A 16356-nucleotide genomic window follows, 5' to 3' on the forward strand; every position below is an offset into this window, starting at 1 on the left:
CTGTAGATCTGCAGTGGGTACATTATTACAATATATTGATAAAAATAGTTTTCAGGATTTGGAAAACAAGACAATCCTCTCCATTATTAAAATAAATACCATTGCAAACAGCTCCTTGAGCACAGCTGTCATTACCTGTAGGAAAACATGCTCTGTAACAGTTAAAAGCACAGGACTACAGGTTGAAATATTCTGCCATAAGCTCCAGAACTGGTTTCTCTTGATTACAGGAATGCATTACTTTGCCTCACTGCTGGCTTGACCTAGACAGTTTAGCAGCTTTTAGCAAGCACCAACCTACATTTCTAATTATAACACAATTCCCAATACCAGCAGATATGGTGTAAAATCCAACTAAATTCAATTTTTGGGGTCCAACTAAATTGAAAAGCAACATCCTTTGCAGATCCCTCCTTCACTCTCAGGTGCAGGCACAGATATTCCCCTACCAGAACTGCTTGGGATCTGTGAAATGCATTTATTTCAGAAGTGACACCTGTCATTACCTCCCTGAGCCACATGCCAAACTGGCTTAAATAATGGCACTGACAAACAATAAAACACCCTGAAGGAACCTTAAGGAAATTAAAGTGAAAAAGGAAACATGGAGCATTTTAAAGCACCATTTGTGGGTTACACGTTCTGTTGAAGCTGACCACGAGAAATTCTGTCATTCTCATCTTGGTTAACACAAAGGTCAGAGGCACAGACATTCCTGGAAGCTTTAACTCTCCAAGAGAGGTGAAGCCACACTCCTCAGTTATCCAATACAATTTTTAGGCACAGATGTAAGGAAGAGAGGCATCCCTTCATACCCCAGAAGTACCTAACACTTCCAAACAACCTGAAGTGCTCTCTCCGCTAGAAGATGCTAGGATTCTGTAGGAACAAAATGCCTTTGATCCAGAAGATAAAAATGTGTTTGTTGATTAAGCAAAGCTCTAATAAATATATCCACACACATGTGTGCATACCAACAGACATAAAACTAAAATACAGTGTGACTGAAGGTATTTAAGTCTTGCTTGCAGGCAAAAGGAGAAATAATGGTTTACTAAGTTGAAGAGAGTGGGAAAACAGGCCAGACACCAGCTTTAGAACACCCTTTCTGCTTACAGAAAGGCCTCTCAAGCCAGTCAGCAGTGGTGCCAACACATCAGCAAAGTGCACCATTTTATGTGTGAAGGGCCTCTGACACACCCACATCAAAGCATGGCTTAGCCTTGAAAAAGCCAAAATAATATGCAGAACATCCACCTGATGGCTGCAAGACACCCAGTCTCTTCAAGAAGCAAATTAGGTGCTTGGATTTTCTCCCCATGCTTGCACAGGGGATACACTTTTCATACAAAATGAGCTCAGACTCTTCAGAAGCTTCCCAAGACCAGCCTGCACCCTGCAGAAGGCTGCACTCACCTCTGCTCAATGCCAAGGTGTGCATTGATGCTGGCATATCGAGCTGTGCCAGTGAGATTTTTGTCTTCTCTGTAAGGTATGTGTTGCCTTGTCCTGTTGTCCCGGTACTTTTTGGCCAAACCAAAGTCAATAAGGAATAACTTCAAGAGAAATGAAAACAGGTTAGATTCCTATCCAAAACCCCAAATTCCCAACTTCTTTCACTAGGCATTAGCTATGTTTTAAGACACCCAGACAATGTAACAGCCTACAGTTAAAAGAAGCAAAGTAACAGTGCGGAGGCGCAACCAGCTTTAACTAGTCAGTTAAAAACTCAGAGGTGAATTAGTTCAAGCCTTTTCTCAATCCCCTGCCATGGATTAGATGGTGCTACTCAGCCTCTGGAGCTTAGTTCTACCGCTATTTTCTATCACTACTGCAGTCTGGTGACTGGAGGCACGGCTGAGGGAGGAAGATGTGTGAAAGCACATCCCAGACCCCGCTGGCACACAGGGCACACACACGGAGCTAAGGGCAGCTTAATGCACAAGGCACATCCTGCAACCCCCTGTCCCCAAGAACAGCGGCCACCCCGCAGAGCACGAGGCCAAAACCTTCCCCAGCAAACGAGACGGCTTGCTCTCGGCTCATTTTAGGGCTCTCAAACACTGCCACAGCAGCAGGACAAACTCGCTGGTTTTAACACGGCCAGGAAGCCGGAGCCAAGGAACGGATCCAATCTGGGTTTCTAATAACCAAGCTTGCCCAATGGTTTGGTATTTAGCAACCTGAGTGTGTGGTAATTAGTGTGTGGTAATCAGTGTGCTGCCAGCCAGCCCACCTACAAAGGGTCATCCAGGCTGTACTTTCATGGGCAAGATTTCAGGACGAGGCAAAAAAAGCTGAGGCAGAAAGAAGTACAAAAAGAACCTTTCAAATTCCAGCACTCAGACTCCAAGCTGCAAATCCCAATTCCAACACTGGATTAATGCTACAGGATCAGGGACTACAATCCCTACAGACTGATCAGTGCTGCTAAAGTAACTTGGGGGGGGGGGGGCAGAACGTGATGGAAAGAAGACATTTGAAGTTTGATAAAGTCTCACTAAAAACCAACTCGGTATCACCTTAAAGCTGACTCCAGAACTGAAGATACAGCTTTAAAAGCAAACTAGAGACTAAAATATCCTGATTCCAACACTGGATTAATGCTACAGGATCAAGGACTACAATCCTTACAGACTCTTCAGTGCTGCTAAAGTAACTTGGGTGGGGGCAGAACGTGATGGAAAGAAGACATTTAAAGTTTGATAAAGTCTCAGTAAAAAACAACTCGGTATCACCTTAAAGCTGACTCCAGAACTGAAGGTACAGCTTTAAAAGCAAACTGGAGACTAAAATACAGCCAAGGCTGAAATGGGGGGGTCACTGGCACACTGGAAATGCTGTGAACTAGGAAGTTCAACTGTGTAGGAAGTATCCAAGATACTGAAAGTTTCTGAATTGCAGAGTAGCTATGGTTCACAATTCTGATTCAAGAAGATTTACCAACTACAGCAGCCTAGACAGGGAAAAGCAAAGCTAAACTCCTCTTCAACTACTGGTGTCAGAGCAGAAAACCTGGGGTTGAAGTCTTGCCATGATTCACATGCAAACACAAGGCACTGCAGTGCTACATTTGCTGTTCAGCTGAAAGTCATCCTGAAAGCCCAGAATGCCTGCAGCGAGGGTCATAAACCCAAGTTTTGAAATCAACTCCGCTGCTCAGACAGCCCAGCAAGGTGTGGGTCTTGCCTGTGCTCAGACAGCCCAGCAAGGTGTGGGTCTTGCCTGTGCTCAGACAGCCCAGCAAGGTGTGGGTCTTGCCTGTGCTCAGACAGCTCAGCAAGGTGTGGGTCTTGCCTGTGCTCAGACAGCCCAGCAAGGTGTGGGTCTTGCCTGTGCTCAGACAGCCCAGCAAGGTGTGGGTCTTGGCTGTGCTGCCCCCACTACAGGCAGCTTCTCAGTGAGCATGGATAATGTTCCCTAGCTACCAGGAAATCACCTGATATGCCAGGAAATATTTGATATTGAATCCCAAAGCAGACAGTACAAGGCTCTACGTGATTGCTCTGCTGTGCCTTTCCTAGAAGCAAAGCCTGAGCTCGAATGCAATCCCTCATTTTCTGATTTGGTCCACAACACAGAGCTGTAACTGGCTATTATTTTACAGCAGCAGCTTCCCTGGGGAAGTTTGCTGTGTTCCCTAGCTCAGGATCAGTCCGTATTTCCCTGTGGATGGGTTGAAGGCAAAGGAGTGAGTCCCTCCTGGAAAGAATTAAGCTGGGAGACACAGGCCAATCTGGATGAGCACAGAACGTCCCAGCGCCAGCTCCCAGATAACCTCACAGCACCTTCATTCTGTTTGTTGCACTATCAGCAGGAAACTGGAGAAGTAGGGCACGATTTTTGCCAAGAGCAACTAGAGAAGTAGATCAAAGTCTGTGCCTCTGATAAGAAAGTTTCAGAAGCAGACAACAGAAGCCTGTCAGCTTGTGTACAGCAGGAATCTGCCTGGGATTTAATCCATGGAGACTGCTGTGGAAAGCTATGGACCAATGGCCAAGCTCTGAGCAGTGATTCATATTCAGCATTTCCAGCTGTCCTGCTACCAACTGGCAAATGTCTTCCTCTCTCTGCAATTCATCTTCTCTTCAAGAGTCAGAAATATGACATGAGACGCTACAAGATAAGCTCCTGCTTCTCCAAGACACAGCTCGTTGGAGTCATTTCAGATTTTAAGCAAAACGGATGAAAATATTAAGTCTTCATTACACATTTGGGGTGATTTTGAAAGGAAACTGCACGGGGAGGAGGATGGCTGAAGTGGTAACAGAACTTCTCCACGTGCATCCATAGGAACTGCAGGAAACCTTCAGCAAGGCATGCAGGAGCCCTGCTATTTCATGTCTATCCTCCACCACACTTTTAGGAGATTGCCTTTTGAGTTGGAAAGACCACAAATAAAACCTGCACCTGAAATCAAGCACGTACATTTAGCCCTATCAAAGTTCAGAAATAATTCCACAATTTAAACAAGCGCCACAGGGAAACATCTTAGTAATGTTACATGTTTGCCAAGTATGTCTGAATAATGCCAACATAAGAGGTGCTTTTGCAAGGTCTACATTCTCCAGAAAAACAAAATAAAAAATAATAAAAAAACAAAAAATAAACCAAACAAAAAAAAATAACCGAAACAAAAAATAAAGCACATGAATTTGGGGTTGAGGTTGGAATAGGAGACAGTTCAGACCTGGTTTAATCCTGAGAAAGATGGGTCCTGAGAAGTACTAACAGTCATGCTTCTTTTCCTCTTCCCCACTGGAGATTCTAAACACTGAACAAACAATAGAGGGTGGCAGTGCATCAAACAGTCTTGCTTACATTGCAACATTGGCCGGCGCAGACAGGCAACACCGAGGCGTTCGAGAAAGAACAGGGTAGCCAAATGCCATCCTTCTTCCACCAAGCACTGTACTTTTCAAAAAAACTGTATCTTTCCATCTTTTTTTGAGTCATATTTTGATTATTTATAGCAGTATGTTTTGGTTGTTTTTTTTTTCTGAGGAGAAAATTTGACAGATGGGACAAGGTAAATTTCAACTGTGAGCCGCTCCAACATGGCACTGCCTTAACCAGGGATAGCAATGGTGACATTTGGCTCTATTAAAAAAGGAAATTCAAGTTTTTGCTTCCAAAAGCAGCCTTTGGTTCCACAAACTGCCCTTCCCCCATAAGATATTTAGAAAAAGTAAATCTTCAGTAAGGAAGAGGTAGAAGGCATTTAGTCACCTTAAAGTTTACTTTCATAAGCATGCAGGGCTTATTTCTAGCAGAGCTGGAAATTCATCTTTTAAGGTGGGAGCAAAATTTCTCCCAATCACCAAATTAAAATTTGGGGAAAAAAAAATCAATTGAATTTTTTTTTTTAATATAACTGACAGGAAGCTACTGGAACAAGATTACCATGCTGTTCTAGTCTTTGTGGCTGATTTTCTTTGAACTGTGTAGAGTCATCTCTAAAAACCCCAAAACTACCCTTGGTTACAAAAAGAAACATTAAATATTGTATGGTGGCAAATGTTTCCTAGACAAAGCTCTCGATTCCAAACTGAAGGAACCCATTCCATATTTTGCTCATGTAAAACTATTAATTTGCACTTGGGTCAGGAACTAACTCCTGATGCCCTGAAACATTAAGTGAAGCCCATGCCCACAGTGCTTTACCACCATATGACTGCATGGCTCCCTAAAGGGAAAAAAATCAAATGGTTTGAAGGCAATTTCGTCTTTGATTTCAGCTGATGCAAATCTAATGTGTTCCTCCTCTAAAGTAAGCAGAGCAGCAATTTCTAGGCCATTAATCCACACCAAGATGAACTGGAGTGCAGCAATGCCAACCTAGCATGACTGTGCAAAAGTACAGAAAAATGGCCCAAAAGGAACAATTGGAAATCAGAAACTAAAACTAGGAAAAAACCAAAATAAAAGTTTTCAAGTTCTACTTTGAGTCATGCCAGAGAATTAAGGAGCCTAAACTGCTCAACACAGCAGAGAAAAATAGAGCTGTACAGAGTGAAAGTATGAAACTTGGGAACAAACAAAGTTTAACAGCAACAGGATTACATAAAGACTGCCTTTCAGCTGGAATTACAAGCTTTTCCAACAATGGTTGTCTCTGAACACTCAGTGCATTGCACCTCTTCAGACAAGAGCTGTCATCTCACATCATCCGAGCCTTCCCCTTCTAACGCTCACGGCCCTGAAGTTGGCATTCATACAGGCAAACAAAGGTAAACATTTTGATTACTGGTAGTGCCTAACCAGATGAGACATCCTGGGATGGCATCTAGAGAAGATAAGTGGGAATCTTGCTTCCAATAAACAGCTTGATCACGTGCGTTTGTCCTGAAGTTAATTTCTAATCAGTAGCATGCTTAATGCATTGCCAATGCTGCCTGTCTGCCCGAGCTCGACATACAAATTGCAGGATTAAGCATATTTCACTCAAGAAAACTAAAAAGAAAATGAAAAAGTTGCCTTCCAGGCAGGAAACATGCACTTCTGACTATGTTTACCCAGCCCAAAAAGTGTAACAACCTCAGCCCACCCCCCACCCACCCTCAGCTTTTTTTTCCCCCCACAAAGTAAACTGAGACAAAATTTTTTGTTGCACAGCAGGTATTCTACAGCTTAACAGTTTTCCATCAACATAAATGCATCATTTCTTTTATTTATAAAGGCATCTGCGTGTTGGCTCTCGGTCTTATCCACAATTGTGATGGTTGAAGAGACTTTAGCAGTCTGTCACTGCAAGGTTTAACGCCCTGCTGACTGGTAGGCCAGGAGCTCCCACGTTGCACAAATTGTTTTCATCCTAGGAGGTCAGCCCCAAAGCCAAAGATAAGATTTGACTTTATCATAGAGGAATAAAATGCTATGACAACAGACATCTCGAGAGAAGCAGTCAAGTGTTCTCTAGGGTTAGTTTATAACCTTGTGGCAAGTCCAGAAATCATCTTGCAATCGAGTGCATCTCCCAGGGTGGCTCAGAGATCCACAGCGTTTACAAGTGGACACCAAGAAAACCAAGTTCTCACACCCAAGAACTGTGGTTTAGCATCCAAAACAGCAGCTTTAGCAATGGATTTGACAAAAGTTGTGCAGCTGGAATCAAATCACACAGGCATTCCCTCTGCAGCCTGGAAACAAAGAGCTTTGGACTAACCTTATTACAGTGACGCCCAATACCCATTAGGAAGTTATCTGGTTTAATGTCTCTGTGTATAAAATTCTTTGTGTGCACATATTCAATTCTACTGATCATCTGTAAAAAAAACCAGCAACATGTAAGATTTCAAAGAGAGCAAGACATTTCATTAAACCTTCAATGAAAGCATGAATTTTTAGTGGTACCTTCCTCTGCAACTTCAGTTTATGCATTTGCTTAATGAAAACCAATTTTTTTAAATGCTGAGTATCTTTTTTCATGTTAAAATTCCACAATCTTGGTGAGAACCTGGCAGATTAAATACCTGAATAATTCCCAGATATTGAAGTTCACATTTCTAACTATAGCATCCTATTAAAAAGTCTTTTTTTTCATTATTTCAAAGCTTTTATAGCTACCACAAGCCAATTTTAACACCCGTTCCCTCCCCCTGTCCCATTACTCATCCATCTGGTTATTCATTCATCAAACATCACTTTTCAGGTAAGAGTTTTCATGGAGCAAGTCACAACTTGCTGGTGGCCCATCCTGCCATAGCTAGGCTACCCTGATCCCAGAATATCTGGGGACATGGAGAACCTCTGGCACATCTGTGTCATCATCCAGGGCCAACCCATTTCCTGTGGGTGAGATCACAGCCCATGGTTATGTGGCAGGGCTCTGCAGCTCCTCAAACACTCCCCTCGCAGCCTTGAGTGGTTACATCACACCCCTGACAGCTGCTGGCTGGACTGTGCCCTATAAGCCACCTCTGAGCACTGCCATCCCCACTCCTGCCCGTTCCCCAGCTGACAGCCAATTCGTGTTTATCATCCCAAGGAACAGTGCACAAACCCCTGGTGGACTCCCTGCAGATGCTGTCACACCCAGGCTCCGGCTAAGTGAGCAGAAATGGCTCTCTAAAGCAAGCACAACACCCTCCTAGGGCAGCTGAGAACAGGGACAGCTGACCTTGTCTCCAGACAAATGCCTTGAGCTTCCTTGGCCAAGAGCCTGGGATTCTACGAGCATCTGGCCAAGTGACAACTCGGTACTGATATCTATTACGTAATATTAGATGAAATTTCAACTACCATTGAAAAATTCTACTTGAAAAACCCTCAGTGCTTTTCAAGGAGCTGAAGGAAGCACAATCAAGCCATTTATTAAGCAGCAAGAAATAAATATGGCTGCTCATTTCAAATGCTGTATTCTCATGACCAAGTTGGAAAAACACCAACTGCTATAAAAAAAAGACTTAAGAGAGTTTTAGAGGCCTTGATTATGTTGGATGTAGAGTGGCATCTCCACTAACAGCTTTAAGAACTGGCTGTGAGGACCAAACAAGCAGGGCAATTATTTATTATTAGCTCACTGTCTGGTCCTGGTGATGCCTTGGATCATTTGTCCTTGGTGCCCAGCTAGAGAAGGAACTGTTTTGTCTCCCTGCTCTGTGCAGAGAGCTCAGCATCCCCTCATACGAAGCTCAGAAGTGCACACTAAAGCAGCACAGAACCTGAAAAATATAAAGCTAAAACCTGAGGCATCACTACAGGCTACAGGAGGGTGTGAGAGCACAGGGACAGACTCACATGTTGTCACCAGAGCTCCCATTGAATCAGATCAGCCACAACCTGAGACTGTTTCAGCCCCGTGGTGATACTGGCAGTGAATCCACCCAAAGGATCTGAATGTTTTAATGAGGTTGCCCTTAAAGCAGCAGCACAAAGGATCTGGCAGCTGCAGTGCCCTCCCACTCGGTGCACTTTGTAGGGCAGAGCACACAGAAAGCACCATTACTTTGTCCTCATTTAGGTCAAGTGCTCTCTTAGTGTATAAAACACTGCATCAATTATTGAAGCCCTGTGCAGGAACCCCCCGGGCTCTGAAGCTGCTCCCGCCCAGGTGTGCACATACCTGGTCTGCTAGCATGAGTACTGTTTTCATGGTAAACCTGCGAGAACAGAAGTTGAAGAGATCTTCCAGGCTGGGCCCCAGGAGATCCATGACTAGAACATTGTAGTCCTTTTCTTGACCATACCACCTGCAAGAAAAGAAACGATCCAGCATTATTAACAGGAATCCTGATGCAGCCCAGGGTACCCTCAGTGCTCTCAGCCGCAAGGGCACGTTGCTGACTAATGTTCCAGCTTGAAAGCTAATGAGAAATTAATGCTGGTAATATCTTATTTTTCCTGGAAACAAAAAGTCTGAGCACAAACCAGAACACACAAGTTTGGCAATCTTCCCTGAAGAGAAAACACTACTCCAACAACCAAAATACCAAACACCAGAATGAAAATGCAGCCAAAGCAGCAGTGTCCTTATGCTGAGGGGTGTGTACAACACCTGGACTGAGACTCCTCTGCAGGACAACTTCCTCTCACTGTTTCTGCAGCGTTTCACTTCACAAAACCACCCTGACATGCCTTAGGCTTTGTTTTCAGGTCTGACTTCTCTGCACCAGGCCAAAGCAGTTCACTCACATACTTTTTCATTTATTTCTCAATTTTAAAAATGACAATCAAGTTCTATTTCCAATTAAGTCAAAATAAAGGCACTTTATCAGGCTTTTAATATCAGAAAGAATGCCACACCTGGGTGTAAGAAAAGCAAAAGTAGAAACATAACAAAATATTAACTGCAGCTATATTGTGATAGTAACCTTTAAGTGCCTAATTCATCTATTTTGGACAAAAATAAAGGCTAGCAATGCTGTGAGGACAAGCAGAAGCCCTTCCATGGATGTTTTCCTTTCCAATCCATGTTTAACATTTCCATCACAGCCCTGTTTTATTGCATCTGCACCTGGGGGTAGTGTCTCCCCAGCTAAGCTCCAGAGCAGGCCTGGAGTCACCCCCTGGACACATCCCAGCTGTGAATCTCCACCCCTGGAGAACAGGGCTGGAATATTCTCCTCTCCAGTCCTTGTGCACGCCCCAGATAACTACAGCGAGGTGACAGCTGTGTGTGAAGAACACTTCAGAAGCTGTCAGGACACCTGCTTGATCAGAAGGCTGCAGTTCTGCCTTTTCTAAGCTCCCAGTTCTTACACCAAGGACCTTCAGCCAGTAGTCCAGGGAGAATTTCCTTGAATTTCCCAACAGTGGCACAGACAAGGTGCCCCAAGGATGTGCCTCACAAGAAGAGCATGCAGATGAAAAAAAACCAAAACTCAAGATTCAGCTAAAGCAGCAGCTGGGGCTTAAATATCTGTACAGACACTGTATTTCCACTTTAGGCAATGACTCCAGCACACCAATGCACGGTCGTCTGGAAAACAGTTACCACTGAGAAAGTCAACAAATTCCTAGGTACTCCCAGGATTCCAAGCTCAGCTTAGCTGGGATAGTAAAATAAAATGTTTACAAAGCCAGAGAGAAAAGATTCTATATTTGGATTTGTTTCAGGAACTACTGACCTGTACCTTCCCACTGTCTGGATCCTGGGAGAAACCATGCCCTTCATTCCTGCATTGCTCTAAAGCTGATTAAAGCTATACATGAGCTGTGGCTCACACTCCCTGTTTTACACATCACTCTAAGACCTTTATTCATTCTCTGCACTAAAATGGGACGCAGAAAATATGTATTTTGAAAGCAATCATTCAAATGAAATGTCAACAGAACAGCTCTGTAAACAACTGCAGGGGTCACGGGTGAAAATGAAACATTATGGTCACCTAAAGGAAGGAAAATGGGAGCAAATGACCTGCCTAGGTATTCTGTCCTATGAAATTTAGGTTTGTTGAGGAAAAAAAATAGTGAGTAATGGGCTGAAATGAAGAATTGCAAGGAGTAAATCAAGATCTAGATAAAGCGCTATTTTCTTCAAGGGATGGAATTCTAATTGAGATGCTGAGTGCAATTGTTCAGCACAGCAATGGTTCAGTGCCCAAGAGATGCAGCGAAGGGAAAAAGATCAAAGATCAGCCTTCAGTGGAGCAAGAAAATTGAGTCCCAGGCTCGCAGACAAGGTGAAGCTGATGCAAAGGAAGGCCACCCTGGAAGGTACATTTTAAAAACCTTTTTGTTCCTCCACAGGGATCTGTCTGCAGAGTAAGTGCAGTAATTCAGGATGATTGCACAACCTCTGCTTGCCCTATTTCTATGTATGAACAAGAATTCTCATCTCCTGACCACTCTGCGCTGGTGGAAAGCACACCCAATTCTCCAAGACAAAGAAATAAGGCAGAACCTCTTAATATTTCATTTCCACATTTACCTGCCCGTAATTCCTCACTGAAGACTGTGACACCTATTCATTTCACTGCTGGCAACTGGAACTTCCTCCAAGGTATCAGAGTGTTTTATTTACTTTGCTCACACTCCAAGTAAGTTTTCATTTCCCTTGGAAGATCTCCAGGGAAAATGGGATTAAGAAGTAAAACAACATCATGTCCACTCCAGGTGTGGGAGCTGCTACTACTGGCAGCTCTGAATGAAAGAACTTTAGGAGTCTTGGCTTTTCTGAGGAAAACTCGGATATTAGGATATATAAAAGCTGGTGGCCCAAAAAGAGATCTTCACAAGTTCTTATAGGCACCAGCAGGGAAAATTGGAATTATCTACTAATATGAGGGAATGATTCATACAAAGCCCTGGGCAACTATTAGGGGGCACTGGCATCTCAGAACACAGGTGTGCCCACGTGTGTGAGAGATCCATGGACTTCTGTCAGCACACTTGAACTCCTTTCCCTCATAATAAACCTGAGGAACACATCTTAAGTAAGGGAGAGCTTTGGAGGGGAGTGAAAAGTGGCAGCAAGAAACTGAACTACTTGAGAGCCATTTTGGGGGGGTAATTATTCTGATTTAGTCACATACAATGTATTATTGCAAGAGAAACTAATTTACCAGAAAAACTTCTCCTGATCTTTCTCTAATTGATTCCTAGTGTGCTTTACACCCTTACACAAAACATTAACAGGACAGAATCACGAGGAACAGGCGAGTGTACCCTTGAACAGGCAGTGTCACACAAACATCTGATACAGATGTCACAAACCTTCCTGAGCTTCAAGGTGTGCCCAGGCAGGAAAATGCTTCATCGCTCTCCCTTCCCTCATCTGTTTAAAGCTATAGAATCAATCTAGTCCAATTAGTCAGAATACAGTAAACCTCTTTTATGAAGCTTTCTATCAGAGCACGGTTAAAGGCTGAGCACAGTGACCTGAATTTGACTTCAGTGACTTGTCTGTGTGAAAGACCAAGAGTGGACACGTCACCAAGTTTCCAAATCATGTGGTTTGAGAGCCTGGTCTGTAACCCCAGCATAAACACAGAGCTGAAATCTTCTAACATCTTGGATTTCAGTATCTGAGCTCTGTGGGAACATCCAAGTCACACCACACAGCAGTCTGAAAGTGTTTAGTTCCTAAATAACACACAATAAAAGCAGGTATGATGTCAGGTCACACGCCAAGGGGATGTTTACTCGAACTGACATGGGGTGGGTTTTAAACTCTCCTGACTAACCTTGAGACAAGGAAGGGAAGTCTTGATGCATATCTAGTACTTGGTGGCAAACACTGCAGTCAGCTCTACCCAAACTCAAAATCCTTCTGCCTTTTCAGAGCTGCATCTTTCAAAAAATCAATGATTTCTATTTCAGCCACTGCGTATTTTGTAAATAATGTCAAGGACAAAAGAAATGTTTGAGGAAGTGTTTTTTATAATAGCTTGGTTTGTTTTGTTTGCATTTTTATTTGTTTTACCTAAGAAAACATTTCATTTGGTTATTAATAGTATTTTTTCACATCTTCCTTTGAAAGGGTCAAACAGAACTAGGCAAATTAGCAGAGGAGGGGGGGAAGGGCTAACAGAATCACACAGAAACTCCAGCCCAGTTTCACACTACTGTGTCACTCACACAATCCCAGTCAATAACCAGCAGTTTCATTCACTACACTGGCAATTATAATAATTACAACAGGTAACAAACCCAGCACAAGTACCCAAAACGTGTGAGAAATAAATAAAAGGATTCAGGAGATTCACATTAAAACAAAACTCAAAAAACAAATTCAGATCAAGATGAAGGAAATTACTGAATCAGTAAATGACAGCTGTAAGCCACTGGCAAAGACACCCCAAATCCCAGAATTCTGAAGACATGGAGGCAATAAAGGCACCTCCCTTTGCTTACACAAAAACCCAGAACATGAGCTGGGTGTCACAAAAAACTGCTCCCACCACCAGCCAAACCATGACAAGACCATTTTGTTCCAACTTAATAAAAGCTCTCCTCAGTCAACACCTGCTTTGCCAGGTAACCCATCCTCCACTAAGGGCTTCTGTCAACTCCATCAATGACCATTCCCACAGGGGCTCTGGCAACCTGGAATTACACCCAGAGCTACGGGAGGCTGGGCTTTTGTCAGACAGAAACATCTCCTGGTGCCTCACTGCAGGGAAGGACAATTCTTCCAACACTGAATATCTGAACTCAATATTTACACTTCCAGAAACGTTTATACCCCGTTACAAAAAGAGTGACTCTGACTTCTTTGATGTTACATAAACTTTTTGCACTTTCATAAATGATGGTGTGTGACCCTATGATTACTCTGGATAATCCCATGTAATTAAGTTTCTCAGCACTTGTGTTTTCAAGCAACAAGTGAAAGAGCTCTCGTGACAGAAATGGAGACTGCTAGAAAAACTAAGGTGGATTAAAAAGCTGTCAGAACAAAAATGTAAGGTGAAAAAGCAAGCTGGAAAGAACTTGCTAAAAGAATTACCTGAGATTACCTAATTAGCAAGTTTGACAAGTCAGCAGACACATGAGGGGAATTTGCAAGTCTGGAAAGCCTCACGGACACAAAGGATTCAGACATCCCACAGAAATCCAAATGGCACTGACGTGGTGAACACTCTGGAACTGTGTTCCAGCCCTGCCAGCCCTAAGTCACTCACACAAAAGTCTCTGAACTGGGCATTAGTCAGATGATGGGGCTAATGAGAAAACACTGACCTCCCTGTAATTACAGAGCTCTGATATCCCTGAAAAACACCAGGTTATCCCAGCAGGAAAAGGGCAGCTGCTCCCACAGAAGCCTGAACTGGGATCACTGCTGCAAGCCCTGCCACCAGCTCAGCAAAGGAAACCCAAATCCCAGCAAGGGCACAAAGGAGACGTCGGGAAACACAGGAGGGTTGGGACCTCTGCAACCATTTACTCCAGCAGCCCAGCGAGGCAGCTATGGAGCTGTGCAGTTATTCCTTATAGATACAGGAGGATGGGAAAAGGGAAAAGGCTTTTAACAAAAATCAGGGAAAAAGAACTGGCAGCTGCCTGCCTGTGGGTACAAGCACTATCTTCAGGCACAGAAACTCCCTGTGTCCAGCAACACCATCATGAGCTGCCTGCTGGCCTGGAGAGTTGTGATGCTGCCCCTGACTGATTCAGAGCCTTCTGCTGCCATGCTCTCAGCACAGACACCTCCTGCCAAATAATGACAGCGCAGACAAACCGGAAAGCGAATTATGCCTGTAAAAATGCACTGAGCCTCACAGACACTGAAGCAACACACCAGAGGAAGGGAATCCATCAGAGATTCATTCCTAAATTGACACATATTTTATATTTCTGCTTTATCTCCCCTGAAACTGGAAAAGCACTTAACTGCTAACCAGCTAGGAGTAATAGAAATGAACTTCCCATAGCATGGCATGCCTGAAATCCTGAAGTGCAGTATTTAGCAGATGTCACCTAACGTTAGTTGCCATGGAGAGCATGAATTAGGCCACCCAAGCACTAAATAAAGAAACAGCCACGAACACCCTACGCTGTGGAACCGGCTGCACTCTATAAATAAAATTCTGGATCACTTTTTGTACAGTTCTGAGAGCAATCCACGAAGGATGCCAGCACAACTCACCCCCCAGCAAGGAGGTGCCTCATCTGCCCGGCGATGCTGCAAACACGCAGCCCCTGCTCTGCTGAGCTGCTCCAGGAACTCCAGGAACACGGGGAGGAAGGCAGGAGCTGAGTGTCCCCTGCAGCAGGCAGGAGATGCAGCTCAGTGAGAGAGGGAATTAATCCACACTGGGGACAGAAACATCACTGAGGAAAAGAATATTCTAGTATGATGTCTGCTGATCATTTGTTTCAATCAGGAGTAACACTGACCTCAAACTCCAAAAACTGAGGTAAAGCAAGGGGAAAAAAAGTCTAACTTTGGTCGCTCTTGGATGCTTTGACAAAATCCACAAAGACTGGTGGAAAATAGGAAATAAACTGTATTTACACATATTTATTTTCTTAATAAAGGAACCGTAGGTATTCATTTAAAATATTATCTTCCATTTTATTTAGAGGCACCAAAAGAGGCTTCTGGTTACCCAGCAGGTGGTTCTACCCTTTAATATGCTGACTAACTAATAACAGAAAGTTCATTAATAATGAGACTTATTGATAGAACCTTTTTTTTCCTGGAGTGGGGTTAGTGAGTGTTTTCCTCATGGTGGATTGGGGTTTTTTGGTGGTTGGTTGGGGGTTTTATGCTGCAGGAAGTTACTGAGAGAACAGTTAAAAATGCAGGTGTTTGAGAGGTGTTTACAGCTTTTTAAGCACTGCTAAAAATCAACATTTCAAGTGCTGAAGGCAAACTCGGTTGTGATAACTCTTGGATTACCAACCTTGAGCACATTTTTCCATCACAGGTAGTGTTTAATGAAGATGTATAAGGGCACATTCTGTTGTTAATAATTATTCAGCAACAGAAGCACAAATACTGTAGATTTTTTTTTTCCCAGAAAACTCAACTCAATTGAGAATTTCTCAACATCAAAATATCTGCAAGTGCTGCATTGAAAAACTCAGAAATGTGGAGATTGACTTATTCAGCTTGCAAGGGAACTTTGCAAAAAAAAAACCCCAAACCACTCACAAAACACAAAGTCAGTAACTTTCTGTTTTTAATTTACAAATAGCTGATCTTCATCAAGGATACAACCAATAGCTGATGAACACCATAAATGGCAAAAAAAATCAAGAGCTGCTGGCCCAGGTAATTGGAATGATTGCTTTTGTGAATAAAGCTTTTCCACTGTGGACAAACACCCCAGAATCAATCCCACCGTGCTGCATTCCTCCCAGGCAGCACCGGGAATTGGGGAATAAAGGTGGATCGTCCCAGCTAATAGGATCAGTGCCCAGTTAACGAGATTACAGCTCCAAATGCTTTGTCACTGAAAAAAGAGA

The 16356-nt window shown here is 43.4% G+C and overlaps 1 protein-coding gene across 5 annotated transcripts in view; it reads right to left on the reverse strand.

Annotated features, from left to right (window-relative positions):
- Positions 1 to 16356, reverse strand: part of CSNK1A1 (casein kinase 1 alpha 1) — a 32676-nt gene that overhangs the window by 11642 nt on the left and 4678 nt on the right. For 3 of the 5 annotated variants that reach the window (XM_038149994.1, XM_038149992.1, XM_038149993.1), the window contains exons 3-6: positions 9065 to 9191; positions 7166 to 7264; positions 4691 to 4774; positions 1417 to 1556 (exon numbers count right to left, since the gene is read on the reverse strand). In XM_038149994.1, coding sequence (XP_038005922.1) covers positions 1417 to 1556; positions 4691 to 4774; positions 7166 to 7264; positions 9065 to 9191 — 450 coding nt within the window. The remainder of the gene's footprint in view (positions 1 to 1416; positions 1557 to 4690; positions 4775 to 7165; positions 7265 to 9064; positions 9192 to 16356) is intronic. The other 2 variants (XM_038149996.1, XM_038149995.1) reach the window with 1 other exon arrangement.

Source organism: Motacilla alba, chromosome 13 (genome assembly GCF_015832195.1).
Source record: "Motacilla alba alba isolate MOTALB_02 chromosome 13, Motacilla_alba_V1.0_pri, whole genome shotgun sequence".
Classification (NCBI taxonomy): domain Eukaryota; kingdom Metazoa; phylum Chordata; class Aves; order Passeriformes; family Motacillidae; genus Motacilla; species Motacilla alba.